Genomic DNA, 25,321 nt, shown 5'->3' with positions numbered 1-25,321 from the left:
GCTATCAGTTATTCCTTTGTGTTTAGAGAAATTGCTATACCAAGAGTAATTTATGGGTCAATAACATATCTGTTATCAGTCATGAAATCTTTAGAATGAAATTAGTTCATATGTCTTTAGGGAATAGGAAGATATTGTGTTAATTATAACTAGGCTGTGTTCTGGTGATCTAGTTCCTGTGGTGAGAATATATGTTAGCATAGATGCAGAGACCTAAAAGGTGGCATAAGTTCACTTTCACCTATTCTCTTGAGTATAAGGTTTCATCCCAAAGAAGAATGAGGTTCTTGCTTATGTCCTCATTCCATGAAAAGATATCAGGTGCAAAATAAATACTATGTGGATAAACTTCACATAAAAACAAGATGTTAATAGGTAAAAATTGTATCTGAAAAAACTATTATAAAAAGAGTGACTGTACACTACTATGTTATACAGGCACCATGGCACTGTGACCACCATTGCCATTAGTGATGGCACTTTATCTCTGGAAATGCCTTCATTTCAAGAATTGTTAAAGAGCCAGAATTCTTAGCACTCACCCTTGCCCGCACCCTCACAGAGCCTATGTAACATGAACAGTAAAAACCATACCAGTTTTCTAAGTCAGTAGAGTTCACACAGGACCCCTGGGGCCAAAAAAGAGTCATCCCTGATCAAAGATCAAAACTAATTACAGTTAATGAATATAGGAAACAATTTAATCACCTATAAGAAAATTATAGGGCCCCTTAGTTTATTCAGTACATTTTAACCATTTTATAGATTATTAAGTCTCATTTTCAACCCATGAGAGATTTTTTTCAGCAAAGGTTATGCTTATAAATCCCATATCCAAGAGGCCTGGCATGAGGAGGCACATTCCAGGATACAAACTAATGAGCAGAAAATATTTACACAATTTATCTACTATAGCATAAATCAGTAGGCATTTTCCAAAGCCGTGTCAAGATGGGTTTTTAATTTCATCTTAACTCAGTGTCTGGGAGTATTTGTGCCATGAACTGAGTGTCCTGCTCACTAAGCCTTCTGTCCCACTTTCTTTTGCAGCCTCTGCAAGCACATATGTCCCGACGGTGTGCAACGGAAGGGAAGTTCTCGACTCCACCACCTCATCTCTGTGATTGCGATATGCAGTTCAGTTCTCATGTTCTTAGGCTGTTAGACAAAGTGCTCACATGCTGCTCCAGAACACGGAAACAGAACAAAAGAACAACCCTAGTACCTTTTTTTTAGAAACAGTACAATAAATTATTTTTGAGGACTGTTCAGTATATAGTGATGTGCTACAACTTTTTAGGCTGATTTTAGTGCCCCAATAACACCCCTCCCCAAACATGGAAATAACCATTGTTTACAGAGCTGAGCATTGGTGACAGGGTCTGACAGGGTCAGTCTACTAAAACAAAACAAACAAATAAAAATCCCTATACAGTGGCAATATTAGGTAACCTTTTTCCTATGAAGTCTTTTGTAGGTTCTTGTTGTAACTAACTTAGGGTGAGTTTCTACGTTGTATATTAAAGTTACATTATGTGTAACAGATCGTTTTTCTCAGTACAAAATAAAAAGTATCTGTATTAATGTAAAGATAACCAGAATAAAACCTTCGAGGTTTTCAAGCATGATGGATAACGGTTTGTCCTTTTGGATCACTCAAGGTAATTTGAATATGTAGATTTCAAGTCACCTTCTCTTGTTAATGCTGGAAGTAATCATCTAACTGAGCTTTTCTTCACAGTCACATATTTGAATGGAGTTGTAGCCCTGCCAGAGGGTTATGAGTGGAATTCTACTTTTATATAGATGACAGTGATCCGAAATTGGCAATGGGTGATAACATAAATATAAGACCAGTTCATGATTACGCATATTATCTTTTAAAAACTATGACTATATAACAGCCCAGAACTGTCAGATGAGACAAAGGCTTTCCTGTATTCTGAATAGGGAGCTATGACCTGTCAGAAAAGGTCTGGTGGATCTGATGTGCAAAAACAACCATAATGACTAGAAAAGAAACCAGAAAGCATCTAATAATTCCACTGTGAATTCATTCTTGCCCTTTATAGATGAATGGAGAAGTAGAAATCCTAGAGATCTTACTTCCCATTGCTTTCCCAAGTCCTAGAAATGATGTTCCAGCACACAGACTTATCATTAAATTTAAATATTTTACGAACCTAAAATAAGGCATGAAATACTTATTACTAAATACTTCCCTGTTTCTATCAAACTTTTAGTTTGATATAATAAAATATTATAAAATAAAAAATATTGAGAATACATCTGTCTGTAGATGCCCTATCATGTACCGGGGCAGAGAGTACATTTGTTTCTTGTGATGATGGGGGAAAATGCTATAAACTATGTAGTTTCAAACAACAAAAAATTATTCTGTCACAATTAAGGAATCAGCAGGACCAGACGGCCTTCTAGAGTCAAAGAAACGATTCATTCCATTCTTTCTTTAGCACCTGGTAGTTATATGCTTCCTTGGCTTATGGCCATGTTACTTCAAACTCTGTTCAGTCTTCATATCACATTCACCGTGTCTGTCTTGTCCTTTGTCTCTTAAAATGTCATTTGTCATTAGATTTGGAACACCTAGATAACCCAGTATGCTATCACCTTGATGTTCTTAACTATATCTGCAGAGGCCATTTGTTTGGTTTTGGTGGTGGTGGTGGTGGTGGTGGTGGTGGTGGTGGTGGTGGTGGTGGTGAAGTTTTTGTTTTAAAATAAAATCGCATTCTCAGGGATCAGAGGCTAGGATGTGGACATATTTTTGAGAGGCCACCCATGTAGCCCACAACGGAAAGACCGATGCAGTTGAAAAGCATACACCAGAACTGTGGATATAACTCAGTTGGTAAAGTTTTTGCTTTGAGTGCATGAGAAAACAATTTAAAAGCAGGACTTGTGGTGAGGAAGGAAAGAAGAATTAAATATATGACAGACAGTATTTGAAATAGTAAAATGTAATAATACTATTTTTAATATATCTAGAAATAGTGGACAGGGGCATGAAGACCAAAGGGATTATCCTTGAAAGAAAGAGGATGCTGGAAAAATTTCTCTCCTGCAGGCATTTGAATGAGCAACCTAAGGAATCAAGCTACAAACCACCAGATGCTTAAAACAATGGTGCTTACCACTGCCTGAATCCTCACACTCACATAAGTACCTAAAATTTGGGGAGTGAACTAGGGTAGGTTGGGTAACAGATTCAAAGACACTAAACAGCAAAAACAAATTCTACTCTGACTGCACTTGGCAGGAGAGCCAGACAAGCATGCTCAGAAGGGGCATCTGCTTGGGATAACGGCTGAGGAAGGCTGATGTGTGCGATTGAGCTCCATCCACTGATGGAAGGTGACAGTCTGAGGAAGGCAGTATCAGCTGGGCTATTCCCAGGCACAGCTGGTGCCTCTAACAATCAAGCTGACTGTGGATCTTAAAGCAAGTCCTTTAGGGTCATGTCTAAATCATGGGAAAACCGTAGTTTTGAGGGCTGGGTTTTGACCCACACCCACTACATTTTATGCCCTGTCAGGACACTGAAAATCATTCAGGGGCAGCTCTGCCATTTTTTCCACCCTTGCTACAAAGCCTTGTTTCTAATTAGAAAGTGCACCATCTACCATATGATCCCTAGAAATAATTCTGTATAAGCATTCAACATATGTGTGGAAAACAGATGCTATATGATCTTTTCTCTTATGTAAGACATTTTATTTAAAAAGATAAGTTTGGAAGCTTTTTTTTTCTATATTAGTAACAACATTTCATCCTTCCAGAATGCAAAGCTGATTGATCCATCTCTGCAAAACTTCTCTAAATTTTAGAACCCCAAGCTAATTAATAATCATAAAAGAAACTTTCAGAGGCTTGCCTTGTGTTTCTGAATAATTACTGGACTCTCTGCATCCTTTCTAGCTTAAATATTTATAGGTTTTCCTGCCCACCCAAGCTTAGCATGGTAAAGGAAAGTTGTTCCCGTTTTAAAACTTTGAGCCAAGCTGGCTTCTGGATGACACAGAGGACAGATGTCAAGAATGGCTGAGAAAGGTAATCTCTGTCTTTACAAGCCTCAAGTCCACATGATCTCTCAGCTAGTCCCTGCTTCATCCGATTGCCTGTCCTGATCATTCTAAATCCCATAGTCTGTCTGGAAAAGGTTGTGGAGGCAGGGGATGTGAAAAGCCACATAGACAGGTTTGAACTGGAACCCTGAGGTAAAGGTGCACACCCACGGGTGAGGCAATTACCCACCCTACTCTGCAACAGCAGGCTTAGATTTACATAATTCTTACTGGTTTACTTTTATTTGAAATGCAGCCAAAAGAATTTTGAAATCAGTTATCTGACATAAAGGAAATACTGCCCAATCTACTCCAATTTCATCAAAACTCATAAGCTCTTTTAAACAGAAGCCTCCTTCCAGGAGTTATTAAAATAAAGAAAAATCCAGCTAACCAAGGTCTTAACTGACATTTCATTTAAAAAAATTGGAGGTGTTTACTGAACCAACAATCACTGAAAGAAAACTAAATACAATTTTAGTTTCATACTTAAAGAGGATCTGGTAAATGGGCAAGCACTGAGTGAGGTACATCGTACATGAACAGATGCCATAAATAAACCAGGAAAGAATCTATAGTACCAGGTCTCAAGAGTCCATACTATTTTGCATGTCAACATCCCATCCTCAGAAGCTATCATCTACCTATCAATATGAGAACGTAAGTGAGCCACACATCCCACACTAATCAAGCAGATGGTTTTCATGAGTAAAATAGAAACACGTTAGCCTCCCCTTAGGAATGACTATGAGCCCTGGGAAACACTGTTACCAAAAGACATCAAATTACACTGGCCAGATGAGACTCACAGAAGCAAACTGCCAGCTGCCCCCTGAGAACCCTGATGGTGAATAACTGGACTCCAGTAATTCTTCCACGATACTGACTGAAACCATCATTTTTGGGGAAGAAGAATGACAAAACTCTACACAAAGGTACTATGAAATGTTTTTAATCCTAAGAAAGTTATGATTATTAGTAACCAAAGAGGGGAAAGGTCAATAATGATAAAATTCAGTCTTTTAAATGAGTGAATACATATCAAATTGCTCAACATTGTTAAATGGCATAATATAACTTATCCATAGAAGGCATGTTCTCATCCAGTGGGAAACTGACTTAAGTATGTTTTGATACAGTGCTAAGAGATGTTATAGGCAACAGTTGACTTAATGAAGTATTTAAGGCTCCAAAGTATGCCTTTTAGAAAAAAAAATAATATATTTTTCTAGCACTGGTAGTGATGGGGGAATTAAATGTCAATGAAAAGTCATAGAAACATAATAATTTGTTTATACCTTTCAACATTTTACTGGCCTTATCAAAGGCCATATATAAAACTAAGCAGAATTATATAGCTAAAACTGGTCTGCATATTCTCCTCATAACATTCTCTCTGCCATCATTCTTCAGCTCTTAGAATAAAATGACAAGCCAGGGGAATCCAAAGATGGGACTGAGCTGACAGAAGTCTATTTAATACCTAAAATTAGAAATAAAATAAATAACTTCTTCAATATCAACTGCATTTTCAGAGTTCATTAAAATTTAAGGCATTTTTGACATGTCAGAGATTTTAGTCCAGTGACAAGCGAAAAGGAACTACCTGCGAGCAAATCCCAATTATCTCTACGGCTTGGAACCTGCACGCTGAGCAGAGCAGATGAGGAGGAGGGGACGGCGGTAGAGGAAGCTCTCTGGCTGTCCAGTCTGCACTTCTGCCGGCTTCCTCTGGATCGCATTTCAAGTGTATTGCCACTCTTATGACTAAATTTTGATTATTTTGATAGGGAAAGAATGCCAATACTCTGATAGTGTGGCAAAAATGACCAAAGCCAAGATAATCTCTTATTCAGAAGAATATCCAAGAAATTATGCTAAATAACATTCTCTTCAATCTTAGACAAACAATAGCACAACATCATCTATTTCTATATTTAATAGTAAATACATACACACACACCAAAAAAAAAATTATTTTAGTGATGGCAAAAAGGTCCAGTTTTTACCCACTGGCTAATAAGCACAATTATTCATTTATTCATTTTTCTCTCATTTTTCACAAAAATAAAGGCTACATTACCCACAGAATCAAACATTATAAGTCATTGAAACACCTCGGGCAAAAACATAGTTAAAACCTACCCATGGGCCTTGCCTCCTTCAGCCAATCAAAAATCTCTTTTAATTTTTTAAAGATTACAGTTTACTGGAAACAAAACAGAACATCTTAGACCAATAACAAGAAAGATACTCTCCTCCTTCCCAGTTCTAAAAGTTTATACAAAATTGGTCAAATTCACCTTCAAACTTCTTCCAAAAATAATATCCAAGTCACACTAATACTCATAATCCATCATAAGGAATGTCACAATTTTCTAGATTGCTTTTGAACAGGAACAATATGCATTCCATAGCTGCTAATAAGATTCTTATTATGAATACAAGGATATGCATTTCAAAACTTGAATTTCTTCCTTATTGGCTAAAAATAAAATCTTCCAAGAAATTCAGGATCCTCAAAGCCTTGTAGCAAAGAAAAAATAAAAAACCACCAAAGCTCTGGGGGTCTGCCTGCAGTGAAGGAAAAGCCCAGGGGTGTCTGTGGAGACCTTGCGCTGCCCAGACAAGCAGGTATCTGTTCTTGGAACCAAGGCATCCCTCCTCCTCCTCCTCCTTCCTGACTGTGCAGGGGTCTGATAAACAAGGTGTTCCACCTGCTTTATTCTTCAGCAACACTCACACGGCCTTAAGCCCTCTGACTTCTGATAATACCAGACTGTTCCAATTAAGGGAATGTTGAGGTTTCTCCTCGGATTTCATTCCCTCCCCCTTAAGATCCCTTCAAGCAATTAGTTAAATTCTTCAGACCAGTTCTGACAAAGGTGAAATTTTAAAAGCAATAATCAGCTTTGATAACCCAAGTAAATAACTTCACAAAACATTACTGATATCCTAGGCTTCCAAAGTCAAGAGAAAATAACCTCTGAAAATTTATTGTCTTTCATCACTCACCATTTTAATAGAAAAGATGTTTGCAAATCTTGAAGAAATAAAGGAAAAAATAATTATAACTTAAATTTTTTCAAATCTTCCCCAATTACTAAGACATACGTGGGAACACAAGGCATATGCTTGTGTCTGCCTTCCAACACACATTTCTCATGTAGACATCGTAAAGAATTAAAGTTTCCCGGTAATTATATGGCATGCATCAGCAGTGCATTGGTGGGTTTCAGTTATGTGTATATACAGCTAAATCTCTTCCTGAGTTAAGTTTCATCTTCAGTGAGACCCAAATCATCTGTCTTCTGTAGTTTGACAAAGTATGTGATGTGTTATAAGGCAATCAGTATGTCTGCCTCCTCCTCTCAGTGGCACGCCTCCTCTGTGACGTCACAGATGTGACAGGTGTGAGGACAGGTCCTAAGAGGTCCTGAAAAACTAAAGATCAGGTGTCCTCGCTCATCAGTCTGAACGCTACGGCACTGTCCCTTCAGATATTGGGGCATCTTGAGGATTTCAGCTGAACAGATTCAAAGTGGTCATCTTTTTCCTAAGGGGGAAAACATAAAATAAAGTCAGCTCACTGAAATGCCAATAAGAGTTTAGGATTTTACTTGCCATAATGAAAGTTCCCCAACTGCTTTAACCTATGAACCTGCCACTTACAATTAGGGTTTCACATTTAAAGTAAGGTGGAAATACAACCAATGGCGAATCTACCCTGAAGGACAACTTTGATGCCCAAGCGATAAGACAGACAACGCCAAAATAGAAACAAACACAAGATGGAGCAGATATCCGAAGATGGAGCTGTGATTCCTCTGAAGAAAAAAGCCACTGAGACCCTTCCTGAGGACACTCCTGACCTTGGTATGAAATCAATGACCTTGACATGCTAATTGTAGGCAAAACGGAACTGGCAGACATTCATATGTGATAACACAGGCTGAATGATAAGAAGAGTAACAGCCCAAATGAGTTAAGTTGATTTATGTGTTTTCGGGGAACCTTTTGTGAATGTGCCTACTGAAAGTGTTAGCAAAGTCATATAAGGTAACAGATCAAATGTATAATTCAAACATGTTATTGCTGGTATATGTAATATACTCACAGAGGAGGCTAGTCTTTACTGTGGCAAAAGAGAAATAGGAGGTTGAATATCTACGAATGTTTTAATCATTAAATATAGAAGTTTTTTAAAGCCTTGTGGAATAGGAAGAAGCTCTTTAAAAACAAAACAAAAACAACAAAAAACAGCCAGGATTAGGCTAAATTAGGTGAGGGTTAGGTTAAGTTAGGTGAGGGTTAGGGTAAGTCAGGTGAGGGTTAAGTGAGGTGAGGGTTAGGTTAGGTGAGGGTTAGGTTAAGTTAGGTGAGGGTTAGGGTAAGTCAGGTGAGGGTTAAGTGAGGTGAGGGTTAGGTTAGGTGAGGGTTAAGTGAAGTAAGGGTTAAGTGAGGTGAGGGTTAGGTTAGGTGATATGGCTCAAAGGGTAAATAACTTGGCACCAAGCCAAACAGCCTGTGTTCAATCCCCACCACACAGTGGAAGGAGGTAAGGTAATTCCACCCTTTGTCTTCTAACCTACACACACACACACACACACACACACACACACACACACATGCACGCGCGCTCGCGCGCGTGCACACACTGTGACACATGCCTAAACAGATACATAAAATTTACAAAAGAAAATACAGGTTGAGGTGTAGCTTAATGATGAGGTATCCACCTAGCATACACGGAGCCCTAGACTCCTTCCCTTAGTTTAAAGGGAAGAAGGAAGAGAAGGAAGAAGGACAGAGTGAGAGGGAGGGGAAGAAAAGAGGGAGACTGAAGGTAATCAGCTATCAAGTCCCTGCTGAGAATAAAAGTGTGCTAAAAGTTAAGTCATATGAGGAAATGACAGGGAGCAGACATTGAAGAGCTGACAGAAAGGACCTTGCCTTTGGTTTTACCTGAATAACACCCAGTATATTTAAATCACACTCTACATAGGAACCCACTACTTTTCTGTGCTATTCTGGAAAGATGAGCCTCTGAGAGATTGAGCTAACGTCCTCAGTATTTTTGCTGATGGGCTCCTTAAGAGCTTATCTGCAGTTTCATGTTGACCAGGGGTCAACTAACTTAGAATAACTACAACTACGAATAGTTTGAATTATTAGGACCCCACAGCATTGAAGGACAGGACTACACTTTAGGGATACACCTGAGTATAAAAGCTGCCTGCCTCCAACAAGCCAATGGCATATTAAATGTTTAGAGTATCAGAAATGACCTAGAAAGGAAACCTGAGGTTCTGTGTTTTTTTTTTTTCTTGAGAAGATATAGCTCAAAACAACCATAAGGGAAATGGAGGCATGTACTTGTCTATTCTTGGGGTAATATTTAAATTCAAACACTTATATCACATAGGGATCATAAAGCCACATTATTTTCATTCCAACAGAATTATGCTCCTAATGATGATATAGTAAGATGCATATACATGGCTATGTGTGTATGCATAGGTGTCTATATGATTAGTTATGGTGCCACTAGTGGAGTGAGACTTCCTGGTGGTAGGAAGCAGATGTCTTCCTCTCTAAACTTCTAAAACAAGACTCAAGACAAGCCTATCACATTAGGCAAATTGTTAATGAACAGTTATGGAAATGAATGGACAGTAGAGTGTGCTGATGTATGCCTACATGCCTGTAGCCCACTTGGGAGGTGCAGAAGATTGAGAACTACACAGTGGGACTCTGCCTCTAAAATAAATGCATTGAAATATCACATTATAGAAGACAAACAGGAGACTAGGATTTGGGAAATGGTGACTTCTTAGCGCTATCACCTATTAGATAAATCAGGATCTTCCCTGTAAGGATGCCACACAGTATAACTTTTCTAAGCCCTGGACTTAAGCCCTGGACTCCAGGAAGCTTTTCTTTACATCCTACAACACCTCTCCCACTCTGTTTCCTCTCCTCTGTGCTAAGAGACCCAACTCCTGCTCTTGTGATACTGGGTGACCAGGTACACATGCATGATGTGTCTCCACAGTGTCTACTGTTAAAAGTAATGATAAAGTTATCACATTCCCCCAAACAAGAAAAGCATCTTATAGTACCTTATAAATAATTAGAGAATAAACTTTAAAAACCCACAAAAACTTAATTGCAGTTTTCTTTTAATTGCTGAGTGAAGTCAAGGCAAACAAACATCCAGATGCAGTACAGCACTAGGAAAGTACCGAATAAGTTATGGCCTTTAGAATATGGGCTAAAGCAAAGAGATGTAAAACTGTATAGCTTTGTTTGTTCAAGTCATGCATACCCATTGTTAAGTGGTATATACAAGATTTAATGTACACAGTAGCTCTCTCCAAACACTAGAAATAGCATAGGTGTCCATTAGAAAGATGCATCCAGGTAATACTGCATCACTCGTGAATAAAAAGTATTCCACTCCTAATTAAAATAGCGTGTATGAATCTCACAAATTTTCTTCAGAGAAAAAGAAAAATTTTCACAGAATATGACACATTGTATGATGTGATCGTGTGAGGCTCTGAAACACACAAAGCTAATCTATGGTTTAAAAGATTGCTACAGCACTTGCCTTTGGGAGATCAGAGCCCAATTCCATGCAAAAGGACTAGAGGTCACTTTCAGGAGGAAAGTGTGCTAAAGTGTCATGGAACTTGAAGTATACACCTTTCGCAGAATTCATCAAATCATGTGATAGTCACAATGCATGCACTTCCCTTAAAATACATATCCTGAAGTCTTTGGGGTGAGACAAATTGAGGTCTGCAGCTTACTTTAAAACAATATGAAAAGACTCCAATAAAAATGTAGAGAGATGGGCAGATATGCAGCAAAGCCAATATAATAAAATTAGGTGGGAGGTTAATGGTTTTATCACATATAATTGTTTCATATTTTCAACAATAGGTCAAAATTTCATTTTAAAAAATAAAAAAATACAAAAACAACAACCAAAAACTCTTGATATAACTGGCAAGATTTCTTTTCCCACTCTTCATGAGGTGGTCTTCTCACTGCAGTGACCATTTCCTTTGCTATGTATGAGCTTTTGAATTTAATGTGGTCGTATTAATTCTTGAGATTACTTTCTCTGCTACTAGAGTCCTTTGCAGGGAGTCCTTGTGCAGAAAGCCTGTGCCCTGCCTAGATCCTGAAGAGTACTTTTGTATATTTTCATCCTGCAGCTTCAAATTTTCAATTTTTATATTAAGGTTTTGATCCACTTCGATTTTTGTGTGTGCAACGTGAAGAATGAGAATCTAGTTTCATTGTTCTAGATGTGGTTATTCAGGTTTCCCAGAATCTGTTGCAGAAGAGGGTGTCTTTTTCAATATGTGTTTGTCACTTTTGTCAAAAATTAATTGGCTGTCGCTGTGTGTGCTTATTTTTAAGTCCTCTGCTATGTTCCATTGGTCTACATGCTCGTCTTTGTGCCAGTACCACACAGTTTTTGTTACTATTGCTTCATTATATAATTTAAGATTGGATATTTCACCAGTGCTTAGAATCCCTTTGGCTATCCAGCATCTTTTACGCTTCTCTATGAACACCTAGAACCTATAAAGCACTGCAAAAACCAAACACCAAAATCATTAGATTAATAACTAGGCTGAAAGTTAATAAACACAAATGTCCAATAAATTTTTTAAAATGTGTTCAACATTCTTATCCAGCAGGAAAAGGGCAAATTGAAGCTGCTTTGAGATTCCATTTTACCCAGTCAGAAGTGCTATCAAGACAACAAATGGTAACAAATTCTGGCAAAACTATGAGAAGCAAGAAACCCTTAGACATTGCTGATAGGAATGTAAACTGGTAGGACCCTCGTGGAAATTAATATAAAGGTTTCTCAAAAACCTAAAAATAGAACTACCATGTGTTCCAACTTTATCTCTCCCAGCTATCTATTCAGAGACTTAACTATTCGTACAGGGATACTTCTATACTCACACTTAGTAGTGTATTGTTCATAACAGGGAAGAAACAGAACCAGCTTAGATGTTCATAAACATAAGGAAGGATAAAGTAATTATGATTATATACATACATCATGGGACTTTATTCAGCCAGGAGGAAAAGCAAAATTATGGCATTTGCAGGGGGGAAAGTGGATGAAACTCTAACTCATCCTGCTGAGTGAAATAAGCCAGTTTAAGAAGGACAAAACACTGCATGTTTTCTCTTGTATGTGCATATCTGGGTGGGTGGGGGAGGTGCTGAAACTAGAAAGGGGTACATGAGAGGGGAAGAGTAGATCTTAAAAAGGTGGGAGGGGGGATATAGGAATGGAATACATGCGATATGAAAGAGGGGTGGGCTATTAATATTAAAGAAAAAGAACAAGAGTGGGGTAGAGGGATGGGGGGGCAAGGGAGGGAAACAAAAACGTGTAACATGTATATGCGAAATGTCAGAATGAATCACATTACTTTGTATGTTGACTCAATTATTGAAAACAATAAATTTTTAAAAGCGGACAAAAGAGCACACTGACTGAACTTGTTATATTAAAAATGATTATTCTGAACTTTCTCATGGAGAAGTATCTCTGTTGATCTCTTATTTTCTGTGATTCTTTCTAAGAACGTTTTCCATCTTTCAATGTTCTGGCTTTAGTATAATGGGTGTGGGCACCACAATATAAGGAAATGCTTAAAAGTCTTTGTAATAGTTTAACTTACTCTTCTCCTGAACAATTCCAGGTATTCTTTAAGCTATGGCTTAAGCATTATTTTCCTTTAAATATCCCCTGGCATGTAAATGTTCCTTCCCTGGAAAACACTGCCCAGTAAAGAGAAACCTGGTGAACTATGGGAGGCTCTTCTCTTTTGACTTCTACACATTAAAGATGTGGATTATCTTTCATTCTAAATAATCTCAAATATGTTAATTAAACTCGAATTACTGAATGATAGAGATGGTACCTTCTTCCAGAGCAAAGGCAAAGCCTGCTTACAGACCTGAAAGCTCAAAACAGAGCCTGCACATATGGAGCACACGGGAAGCACACTATTACAAAGTTTTCCAAGACAGGGGTTACCCTTCCATAACACAATATACTATATATGCAGGCATCTTCTAGCATTTTCCCCTTACAGAAGGTGCAGATCAAACAAAACAAATGTGGCTGCTGTTCCTACTATGGATTATAGACTGTTTTGTTTCTAACATTGGATACTCAAGCCTTCTAAAGAATATGAAACCATGGTAGACCCACATGTTGGCTTGCAAGTACAGTGACATTTCAAAACCATTAGAATTATTCACTGTTTTGCTAATGGAGACATGGCTTTGTAAATAAGGCAGGATTCAAGTTTCAAATGCTGATTTACATGTATTGACAGAAAATGAATCCCCAACTTTAAAAAGATTGCAGCAAACATGTTGACCAAACTCCCAAAGCATAAGGGGTCCTACATTTTACTGCCGGACAATGAAAAGGGTTTACAGGTCAGCTCCTGAACAGTGTCCAGATAGTAATTCTCCCCTGAGCAGAAGGACTTCCTTACTAAATAGGCTGTTAGCTTCAGATATAGAACTGAAGAACAAACACGGAATTTCATCCTGGTAAGAAGGAAGGATTTATTTTGTTTTAGATAAAAACTACAAAGACAAGTATCTATACTCAGCACTAAAGAGGGCGTGTGAAAAGCACTAGTGGGTTGAAGCCTGGTGAGTGAGAATTCTGGCTAATTTTGGAGATGTCGAACGACCCAATGTCTGTTAGGAACTACAACAGCTTGGCCATCTTAGGTTTCAGAACATTGAACTTTACCAAGCTGTGCCAATTACTTTATGCCACTGTGACCAACAACTTAAGAGAAATAAAGCAAGGGAAAGACTGTTTTGGTTCAGAGTTGTGGAGGAATTGATCAATCCTATGAGGAAGGCACGGCAGAACAGCCACATCTCAGCAGATGGGAAGCACAGAAAGTAAATATTAAGAAGGAATCACAGCAAGATAAAGACCCCAAGACACACCCACCAGTGAGCTGCTTCCTCTAACAAAGTCCCACTTCTTAATCATGTGCTTAAATGAGAGTCTTCATAATTCAAGAATTTCTCAAAACATGCTCACAGGCATACCCAGAGGTGTGTTCTACCAATCTCTGAGGCTTTTGCCAGGACAACAAAACTAACAAGTTTATACAAGCCAACTTTTGACCAATTAATGACAATTCAGTTAATAAAGTGCTGGCCTTGAAGGCACATGGACCTAAGTTAGGTCCCCAGAGCCCATGTGAAAAGAACTTGGAGTGGTAGGCTCTTAAAATCCCAACAACGGGGAAAGGAAATAGGCCAATCTTTGGAGCTTGCTGGGTGAGCTTCAGGCCAATGACAGATCCTGTCTCAAAAAAAAAAAATGTAGACTACACCTAGGGAATGATACCTGAGGCCAGACCTTTGAGGAATGACCTCTGGCCTCTACACACATGCACACACACATACATGTTCACCCCTCCCCACATACATACATACCTACACATAGAAGCACCCACATAAATAAACATGCACACACACAAACTTAATTAATTAAATAAAAGCTAATAGGAAAAAAAGGCCTCAAGGTTTTATGCATTTCCTGACTAGCAATCACAGAGCATTGGTTTTCTCTGGGAGATTTTCTCAAAAACAAATTTCTACAAGCACATATTGCAAGGAACTGACTAGTGTTTGAACTTGCATTACCTCCAAGATGGATTTGTAAGGCATAAGGAGATCAGTATATTAAAAGAAATTGACCAAATAGAATCCAGATAAAGTGTTATAGCCAGGTATAACGTAGGAATTTCCTCTATCCTTTATTTTAAACCCAAGAATTAACTAGATGCAATAAAAAATACACTAGATTAAAATAGATTCTTGATGGGAGGAGGGGCTCTGGTATGTAAATCAACAAATGACAGAAAATCTGTGGCCTCACACAGAAAGCAATTGTGATGTGGCCTGTGATCCAAAGGGCCCAAAGATAAACCAGATAATGTTAGAAATGACAACCTTGCTATTCAGCATGACTTTGGATGAATGAAAAATATCAGTTTTATTGGACAATGAGCAGCAGCTGAGCTGACTGTCCACCAGAACAAAGTCCATTTGCTCTCTGACAATCTTTCTCTTCACTCTTAATCTCCATCTACACTGTCACTGGCTGTTAAGGAAGACAATGGTTAGTAGAGAAACTAAGACTTCCTGTCACCAGGAAGAAATGAAGAACATGCATACGACTGGAGTATGCTAGGGAGCCTGGGAGCAAAGTTTTCATCCTGACTATGCTGGATGTAGTCACCCCAATTTACTACCCTTTCTGGACCTGTGAGGGGATTTGAGCAAGGGCTAGAGCAGAAATGTCTTGTTGTATTGTCATGGCCCTGCATCAAGAGGACAAGAATCCCTTGTCATGTGTGCTGCTCACCATAGCTCCTTGTAACAGCCCACACTGAGGGGAGTGGGGCACACTGTAGGTCTCCACGGATTTTAAAGTTCCTTGGCTCTCTTGCACTTGAATTTCTAGAGGATAAATCTGAGTGCCAACTGAAGATAAGTAGAAATGGGTGATGATTTAGCTGCAGAATAGGGCACGGACAACGAAGAGACACAATATAACTGATGGACACTTGGAAAGACACATCTTAGAGGCAGAGAGGTAAAGAAGTGACACCACTGAGCTCCTTCAGTGCCATTCTATCACCAGCCTCGGAAGAAAAACCCTGCTGTGGATCGCTCAAAGTGGTAAAAATACCTTACATGACTTCCTGGTCTGCCATATCCACTACATGCTCCGCTCACAATTTCCTGACCATCCCTTTCAGACTCACTGAGAAATCAATTGTGTGCAGTGGGGGATGGCCCCAGCTCCTGTCCCAATAATAACCAACACCACTGTTCCCATAGTCACCATTCAGTCATCTCATGGGGCCATAGATGCCACCCCATTTGTGGTATAGACAAGTAGAATAGCCAAATTGACTGTCCATCTTGAAAAAGAAGGGACACAGTTATTTGGGATGGGTTGAAACCCCTAAATTTCATTAGCCATTAAAGAAGCTCCTTTCAAGGCACAGTCAGCTTGTGTTTTCTGACTGATGTGGGTCTTACTTTGGTGTTTCCAACAACTGTAACTAATAATAAATTCCAAAGACATCCTGCACATAACACCGAGACCATAGTGTAGAAACCAGAAGTTAACTTGCTTGCTTCCTAGAAATGGTGATTTTATCTTTAGGAATGGTCAAAAAAAATATTCAATTTTATAGAAACATCCAAAATAAATCATGCATTCTGTAGGACTATAAGAAGCTTTCTAAATGAGTAAATAACCTACTTGTTATTCATACTCACCCTGTGCAGTCATTTAGTTAGTAAAGGTTTTATAAGTTTGTCTCTGCCTTCAACTAGGTGGCCCCATGTCTAAAGACATTCAAATTACTAGGGATTCATTCTCTGTACATTATTATAAACAATATAACTATCCTATAATTCATACTGGGGAAAAAAGCTACACAACCATTAATACATCCTGTTGTACATTATCCTGATAGATTGCCATATCTTAGATTAAAATGATAATTATCATTGAGGTGCATACATTGCTCACAGAGCCCATGTAGAAAAAAAGTAGGAAATTTATTAGGCCTCTATGTTGGGTTTTGTGTGTGGCGGAGTTGGGAGGTGGGGAGGGTGGAGGGTGGGGTGGGGGGATGATTCTTGACCCTATTCTACCTGAATCTTATGGCAGAAACATCTTTCTGTCTATGGAAAGGTCCCTCGCTGAGTAGAAATGCAAACACAAAAACAAGAAAGACATTTACCGCTCTAAAGTAGAGCCTAATGGTTTATGACACGTTTATGCTTAGCTAGGTATGTCTGGAAGTGGCATATGGTTAAGGATAATGATGCAAACTAGCCTCCTCTTGCTGCTTAATATCCTATTGACACCAGCTTCATTTCAATGATGGATGGAGAAAACGGACAAGGCTTCCTCCCAGCCTCAGGCACTCCCTAAGCAGAGTGATGGATGGAATTCACTGAAAATTCATCAGAAGCCAAAATGATCGAGAAATGCAGTTTAGATATGACTATGAGATAATTCTTTATGGTTTTCTTACATTTCTGCACATTCTATGAAGAAAATACTGGTTTGTTTTGGTTCATACTATTTTCTTTCAAGAATGGGAGATGAAAGTGACAAAAAATTCATTATATAAATGTGTGAATTTATCAAACAATAAAAAAACAATTAGGGAAGTATGTTTGTATAGAAAGCAGTGTTCAAGATTAAAGTGTTTTCTTCTTCTACAGCAAATACCAGGCATGCCAGTTGTCTTGGAAATGGCTTCTCCCTCCGAACAGTGGGAGCTTCTTACCCATCCAGAATAATGGAGAACAAAGGACAAGCACTTAGAAATGCAAACATGTGCTCATTTCCTCTGCACATGACTCTGGGGACTGGTACTGTTGCTCTACCCAGTACATTTCTGCAAATTCTAAACTGTCTGGTTTTCTGTCTTCTAAATCATACAGGAAAATGTGGTAGGCTGACTTGTTCACTAGCAAATAGGGCAAAACTTGAACTTTTGATCATCACTATATATTTGTTATTCCACAGCAATCATACCCTCCATAAAATCCCAAATTAATAAAAGAAAAACTGCAATAGAAATATAATTTATTTATTTTATTTTTAAGTGATCTCCCACATTTATGTACCAAAACTAGGAGAGTGAAAGGGAATGATTACTAAATCATGTCACAGATGTATTTTTTTATTATTTTCATGTGTCTCTGTGTTCCTGCATGTTTATAGGAGTGTGGGCCCACATGCATAGATGTGTGCACATACTGAGGCCCAAGATTGATATCAGAAATTATCCTGGTGGCTCTCCCATATTACTTAATGAGGCAGGGTCTTGCTAACAAACCTAGAGCTCACAGACATGGCTCACCTTGCTAGGCAGTTTGCTCAGGGGATCCAGCTCCACCTTCTGAGGCTGAATTACAGATGGACCACCACATACCCATCTGGCATTCACACGTGTTCTAGAGATGCAAACTCTAGTCCCTTGCCTCACTGCAAGTGCTTTAAGCGTTGGACCATCATTCCAGCCAATGTCATCCCTTGTCATTTGTCTATTTGCTGCAATGCAACGCCATGATTTGAAATGCATTTTCTTCCTTGTTTTTCATTCTGTTTCTTTTTATTTTGTGTGGGCAAGCTGGAAATTCTTATCTCCTATCCCAATAGTGAAGTATGTTAAAGAAATGTGATTTCAAAGAATATTTAAGGTTTTATATTCCCTTCATATATAACTGTCATTACAAAGCCAATAATGTGATGATATCTGACATGATACCATGAACATCTGCCCAATTATGCAACTTTTCTATAGAAAGACAATAAAATAAACACAAAGGTATAGGTAAATATAAGATCTTTTATTAACCAAACTTTGTTTTTAAGATTATAAAGTGATACATGAACTTTGTGAAAACTTGAGAATTACTAAAATGTTTTGCTTAAAGATTCTCATTAGATTCCAGTTCCCCAAAGCAGCTATGTTAATTGCTTATTATGCAAATAATGGCATACATATTTATCTTATAGAAATATTATAGTTTACTTATTTTCACTTTAGTTTGGACTTACTGTCCTATCAGCATACAACAATTTTTTAAATTTTCACTCTTGAGATCATAATATCATATGATATCATTTCCCAGTTGCCTTTCTTCCCTCCAAACCTACCCATGTTCAACCACTCCCTCTTTAAAATTCATGGCTATTTTTCATTAATTGTTGTTACACATATCTACTTATATTCCTAAATAGAACCCACTCAGTCTGTAGACTGACACTCGTATTTAAGGTTTCAGAAAACAAACAAAAAGATTTTTAATAGTTATAGAGTCACATTATATTGAATTATTTTGATGTAGAAAAATTTCTCAACTAACTCTTACAGAGGCCGTATGGGTTGTTCCTACTTTGTTAACTCATAAATACTGCATTCAGTTATTAATCTAATATAATAAACTTCTAAGAGTACTTCTGTTGAGTAAATACTGGTGAGACACAAATGGACTAAATGGTAGAGCTTGCATGAAAGGTGTTAGGTCAGCATGGCCCCAATGCACAAATGCTCAGTAATTCCAGGTTAAAAGTCAGCTCTCACCTTCGTGGCCAAAGATTTAAGTTTCCCTAGTAGTGATTGTTTGTTGGAGTATACAACATCTTCTTCGTTATCTTCTCCTTCCATGATAGCACAGCTGTCTGCAGCTGGGAGCTCACACTCTTTCGAGTTAGTCGTCATTACTAATTTAGAATATTTGTATTCCAGCCTAAGCAGTGGTAAAATAAATAAGTAAGTAAATAAGCTGGTCATTTACAGTATTAGTAAAATCATATTTATTATAAACATTCATATACTGGCTTCCAAAATACTCCCAATAATACTATATAGTTTCTCCAACAGCAAATTCCTCTCACCTGTGGCTGTAGCTTTAAATGTTCTCATTTATCAGCCATAAAAATATTCACCAGGATGTCAGAGAATCAGTTCGATACCGTTATATTTTACCACTTATTTTACATTGACCTTACTATCCAATTATAGGGAACATTTGTAAGACAAAGAAAAGCCTTGAGGTCAGGATGCATTTCCGTGACGTATTAATATGTCAATACCAAATCATTACCACATTTTCTAAAGTTTAGATTGTAAAGATGAAAATATCAAGCAGATGATTTGCTTTTTACTGTATCTCTACTTCATTTTTACTTTCTCTCTTTACTTATGACTTCAGATGTTATAATTATTCCTAGAAACTAGAACATAGATTCCCCACAGCCCTCCAACTTCTACATCTTTTCCGAAGATTCAGGCCATGGAACAGACACATGCAAGGGTTAATCTCAACGTTCAGAGCTGCTGTCTTTGAGACCTGAAATAAATAAAGATGATATTTGCCCGTATGCTTTGTCTGTTTCTTTGAAAACGTCTTTGTACAAGAAACCAAAAGAAAAAGGTGGAACAAGAAGTTAGATTATGTCAGAGAAAGAAAAATGGGCCCATCTTCCATTCTCAGCCCTGCTCCTATCTGGGTAACTTAGAGACTTTTTCATTTTTATAACAAATGACTAATTCAGTGGTCAGTAATGCTCCATCCACTTTCAATTATTAAAATAAGAATCATTTATTCTCCCTACTTTCTCAAATATCTTGCCTATACCTTACTCACCAGAAGAAATGTCTTGTGGCACTGAGAGAATGGACAACTTACAATAATTAGGACTAAAATTCTCACAGCATAAGCAGATTTTCTAGTTCTTATAAGATCATCCAATGAGGTTACTTACTTTTGATTCTTTTTCCAAAAGTAGCACGTTAAAGCCACCAACAAAACGGCTGTAAATGCTCCCACACCAGCTCCCACTTTCAGCCAAAAGTCAACTGTTTCACAGGTTGATAACTTTTTCTCAGGCAAAGTAATTCCTTTAATGCACCACTTGGGTTCGTTCCATACATACAATGTTTCCTTTTAAAACAAATAAATGAGACCATAGATGAGATTAGAAATGAGAGTAGGATTGAACTGTAAAAGCTAGAATTGGTACTGGGTCAACTTATCACATCGAAGAAAAGAGTTTTGCTAACTTGTGCTTATCATAAGCATTAAGGATATTTCCTATTCAGTTAATATTAAAGAATACCTAGGAAGACAGGAAAAATATATAGAAAATAAGTAAATAATGAATTAAGGTGCAAAAATCAAACAAAGACATGCACTGTCACAGTAGAGGGGTTCACGACATGCTAAAGAATTGAATAGAAACCATTCCACTTTGGCACTTTGTTTGAGCTGTTTTCCTTAAATTTTGATGATTCCAGGGTCATCACTACTATACCAAGCATTCTCACCAACCCCAAGTAGATGATTCAATTCCTAAAGCAATGTCAATGTGCCCTAAATAGCAGTGACAATTAACCAGTGAACAATAAAGCAGATACATGGGGTCTTACCAAGCATTTTTAAAAGTAAAGTGATAAAATGAGGCAGATCAAAACCAGAAATCATAGTTCAGTGCATTCTTCCTTCTATAGCTTAGTATATATTATGACCAGTAGCTATTTACATGATCTTTAAATCCAATAACATGAGGTATTATGTTTTATGTCTGGTTCACCATTAAATTTTCTGGTGTATGCTACTCACTTTATCTACACTCCAACAAAAGGATCAAGCCATGTTTTGCTTTATGTCTTATGTGCATAGACACATTTGTACTATTAGTTATGAACTAATATACAGGATGATGGTTTACTATAAGGAGAAGTTTCAGTCGGGTTTCATATATGATCTTTCTGCATGTTTTCTTAGAAAGGATTATTAGTGATCCTGTGGCTTTTAGTTCATGACAACTGTTGTCATTCTTATTGAACTGAACATCAGTAAATTACTTTTGAAATGGATGACATTTTTATAAGAGTGAGGAGTGGAAATGCAGAGGCACACTTAGGTTCACCATCACCTAAATGTAAACCAGAGTAAATGTGAACTCTAGCACATATGGACCTCATCTGAAATACATCCTACCAACACCACCAAAAAGGTTTGTGTGAAAGAATAGACAGCTTTATCAAGTGCGTATGAATGAGAGATGTATTAAAAAGTTCCATTGTCTAGTAGTTATATTCTAAGCATCTCAAGAACTCAAAATCATAATGATATATGTAAACCCAAAATGCCAAACTATTCAGTCAGCTCCTCAGATACTGTCAAAGAAAGAATGTAACTGGGGAAAAGTTCTTAGTTACTCTAAAACTATTCATTAGAAAGCCTGATCCAATCATCTGATCAGGTATCACCAGGAACAGACAGCTGACACAGCAACTGGACGGTTCCTTCTTCCAGCACAGAAGGGGATTTTGGAACAGGATTAAGATAAATTTGGTGATAAATTCAAAAGCATTTCTCTTACTGATAACACTGTATCGCTTCAAATCTTTATTACTGCATAATGTTAGATATGATGCTTAACACATACTTAGAACCAGGTATAGACTTTTAAGATCTCAATTTGATAAGAGTACTTTTCTCACAAGCCATGGAGGCTTTTTACTTCTTTCAGCTATGTGTAAAGGACTTACATTCTGTAAACGATACACATCTGTATTTGAAATACTTACAAAATAGTGGAAGTGTATGCCCGGTCAATACAAAGTGGAAAACTGAAAAGAACAGGGAAGGAAATAGGACTGAAACAGTCCTTAAAAATTAAATGTTTAGAATTTTAAAAGATACACACTGAAGTATTTTTTGCAATAATTATTTTTGTTCAATTTTAAAGCTTTAGCATCCAAAGAAATCTGTTTATTCATGGACATGGGAATAGCAGTTGACATCTGTTCAGGATGCCTGTATAGGTTAGTCCTCACCTGAAGTCCTCTCTTGCAGGCTCCCTCGATTTCATGGAAGTCATGTTCTGTGCACAGAGGGCAAGCCTCTGCGCTCTCCCATAGAAAGTAGAATGCACAGCCATCACAGGTGCCAGCTGGGCACTTGCTGAAATGTTAAAGAAACAGCAGCCTTTTTAATGCACTCAATCCATTCCAATCAATACTGAAGTTCCCAAAGCATACTGGGTAATGTTGTGTTAATGCTGAGGAAACATTTGTAGAAAACAGAAAATGTCTAAAGGAGCTGAAACTAGAATGATAGCCCTTCATGCTACCATTTTGGGTGGCTAGAATAAAACAGACAAATAGTGCCAAGTACAGGGTGGATGTGAAGAAAAGGGAACCCTCTAACATTGCAGACAGGAATGTGAATAGCCCCTCTACTTTCAGAGAGTCTTGCATTTCTTCAAACAACTAAACATGAAAGTATCATATAATCAGGCAAGTCTGCTCATAGGTATAAACCCAAGAAGAGCAAAATGTATTCCACACAAAGGTTGGTAATGAATGTCCACAGCAACATCACTCAGAATGACTAATAGTGGAAATACCCCAAATGTGCATTGGATAAATAGATAAGTGTAATTGTCTGATGAACTTTTACTTGGCTATATAAAGGAATGTAGTAATGATATACACCACAATTTGGATGAACCTTGAAAATACTATGCTAAGTGGAAAAGCAGTTAGAAATAATATGTATTGCATGATGCTATTCATATGAAAGTCTAGAATAGGGACAGAGAACAGATGGTTTGCTGCTTAGGGTTTGGAAGAGGGTTAATATACAGGAAGATGTTCTATGGGATGTCATTCTCCACGCTGCAAATATGTGTTGCTCTGATTGGTTGATAAATAAAATGCTGATTGGCCAGTAGCCAAGCAGAAAGTATAGGCAGGGCAAGAGACGAGGAAAATTCTGGAAAGAGGAAGGGCAGAGTCAGGAGTCGCCAGCCAGACACAGAGGAAGTAAGATGACAAGGCAGGACTGAGAAAAGGTGCCAAGGCATGTGGCTAAATACAAATAAGAATTATGGGTTAAATTAAGTGTAAGAGCTAGTCAGTAATAAGCCTGAGCTGATGGCCATGCAGTTATAATTAATATAAGCCTCTGTGTGTTTACTTGGGAGATGTGAGTGGGAGAGATTTGTCCAGGCCAGCCAGCCAGGACACAGGAAAACTTACAACACAAAGATGAGAATCAAAGGGTTCAGAGACTCTTTGAGAAATGATGAAAACGATCTAAAATTTGTTGTGGTCATGACTATATACTTCTATTAGGGATTTGAAGAATTACTTGTGTGTGTATCTGTGTGGGTGTATCTCTCTCTCTCTCTCTCTCTCTCTCTCTCTCTCTCTCTCTGTGTGTGTGTGTGTGTGTGTGTGTGTGTGTGTGTGTTTGTGTGTGTGTTCTTTCCTACCATATTGATTTCAAGAATCAAACTCAGACTATCAGGCTTGGCCACCACATGGCACTTCTATCCACTGAGCCATATCACTGGCCACAAGCTGTTTTCTTTGAAACGTCAGGAGACAGACAGATAGTAATTGAAATAAAAAGCTTCTGGAAATGTTTCTTGGAAGTCAGAGCATCTAAGCTGAGTCTAGAACACTTAGGAGTAAAACAGAAGGAAGTAAAGAACTTCCTACCAAAGGGATAGAATGGCTTGATGAACTGATAGAAAATCACTCGTCAGTCACTCTTGCTGGACCATCCAGGGCAAAGCAACAAGGACTGTCAGAAGGCAGAGCCCTAAGCCTCAGATGCCAAGTGGATTATCGCTCCTATCAAAGACAACATACCCTGGGGAGAGAATGTGGGGAGAGAACCAGGGTCTATTACCTCAGGAGAACAAAAATTTCTTAAGTGAACCAACCAACCATCAGGTCAACACAACACTCTGTGCTCCAATACAATCTTGGGCCTCCCTGGACTGATGATGACTTAAAGGGATAATAATGTAGACCTTGGGTAGATGCACAGAGCAATCATAGGCAGAACCTAAGTGACTACTTTATGAATCCCTGCTTTCTGTTGTGTAAGCCAACTTTGTCTTGCTTCCTTGACCAAGGAACAGATAAACAGCACTGACTCTAAATTAATGTGTAATTGCTGTATATATTCCAACTGAACCAGAATCTATCTGTAAACGTTCTGGTATAAACAGCTATTTTTTATGAATGTGCAAAATCTAGAGACTATTCTCCTAATTTGTCTATTTAACTTCTAGTCCCTTTAAATCAGTCCATGTGACTAGAGGTTTTCCCTGCAGCTTCCTTCTGACCATGGCTAATGCTGAGTGTAGATCTCCTGAATATCCATTAGCTAAAAGATAGATACAAAACAATAAGAATAAGAACATATGCTCCCTATTAAAGGCCTTAACATAAACTGTATTGGTATGTTAACTGTACACATTGATGGGTTTCATAAAGATATATCAATACAATAGCACTTTGATCATATCCCTCACCTTCCATTTTCACCCACTCCCAAATATTCTCTTTCATTCCCCTTGTGGTCTAACTTCTCCTTTCTTGTCATCCATTTCTATAATCTTTATCTACATAAAATTTAGAATCTAGAAATAAGAGAAAAATATCAAATGTTTATGTTTGAATCTGAGTTATTTTGCTTTGAGTGATGATCTCCAATTGTAGCTTTTTTCCTACAAACAACTTAATTCTGTTCTTTGGGGCTGAATCAAACTCCAATGTGTATATGTATCATGATGTTTC

At 37.9% G+C, this 25,321-nt stretch overlaps 2 protein-coding genes across 5 annotated transcripts in view; one reads left to right on the top strand and one right to left on the bottom strand.

Moving 5' to 3' along the window:
* Window positions 1-1,618, top strand: part of Grm3 (glutamate metabotropic receptor 3) — a 218,560-nt gene extending 216,942 nt beyond the window's left edge. The window contains exon 6 of the mRNA XM_042272706.2: window positions 1,051-1,618. Coding sequence (XP_042128640.1) covers window positions 1,051-1,124 — 74 coding nt within the window. The 3' untranslated portion in view covers window positions 1,125-1,618. The remainder of the gene's footprint in view (window positions 1-1,050) is intronic.
* Window positions 1,619-3,459: 1,841 nt separating this feature from the next.
* Window positions 3,460-25,321, bottom strand: part of Elapor2 (endosome-lysosome associated apoptosis and autophagy regulator family member 2) — a 173,533-nt gene continuing 151,671 nt past the window's right edge. For all 4 annotated transcript variants that reach the window (XR_013049719.1, XM_042272701.2, XM_042272703.2 and 1 more), the window contains 4 exons: window positions 22,562-22,688; window positions 20,482-20,660; window positions 19,298-19,463; window positions 3,460-7,641 (listed from right to left, as the gene is read on the bottom strand). Coding sequence is in view for 3 of the 4 variants with exons in the window: in XM_042272701.2 (XP_042128635.2) it covers window positions 7,582-7,641; window positions 19,298-19,463; window positions 20,482-20,660; window positions 22,562-22,688 (532 nt within the window). In the remaining variant the exon portion in view is untranslated. The remainder of the gene's footprint in view (window positions 7,642-19,297; window positions 19,464-20,481; window positions 20,661-22,561; window positions 22,689-25,321) is intronic.

This window comes from Peromyscus maniculatus, chromosome 3 (assembly GCF_049852395.1).
Source record: "Peromyscus maniculatus bairdii isolate BWxNUB_F1_BW_parent chromosome 3, HU_Pman_BW_mat_3.1, whole genome shotgun sequence".
NCBI lineage: Eukaryota > Metazoa > Chordata > Mammalia > Rodentia > Cricetidae > Peromyscus > Peromyscus maniculatus.
This window is presented reverse-complemented; position numbering and strand designations above follow the sequence as displayed.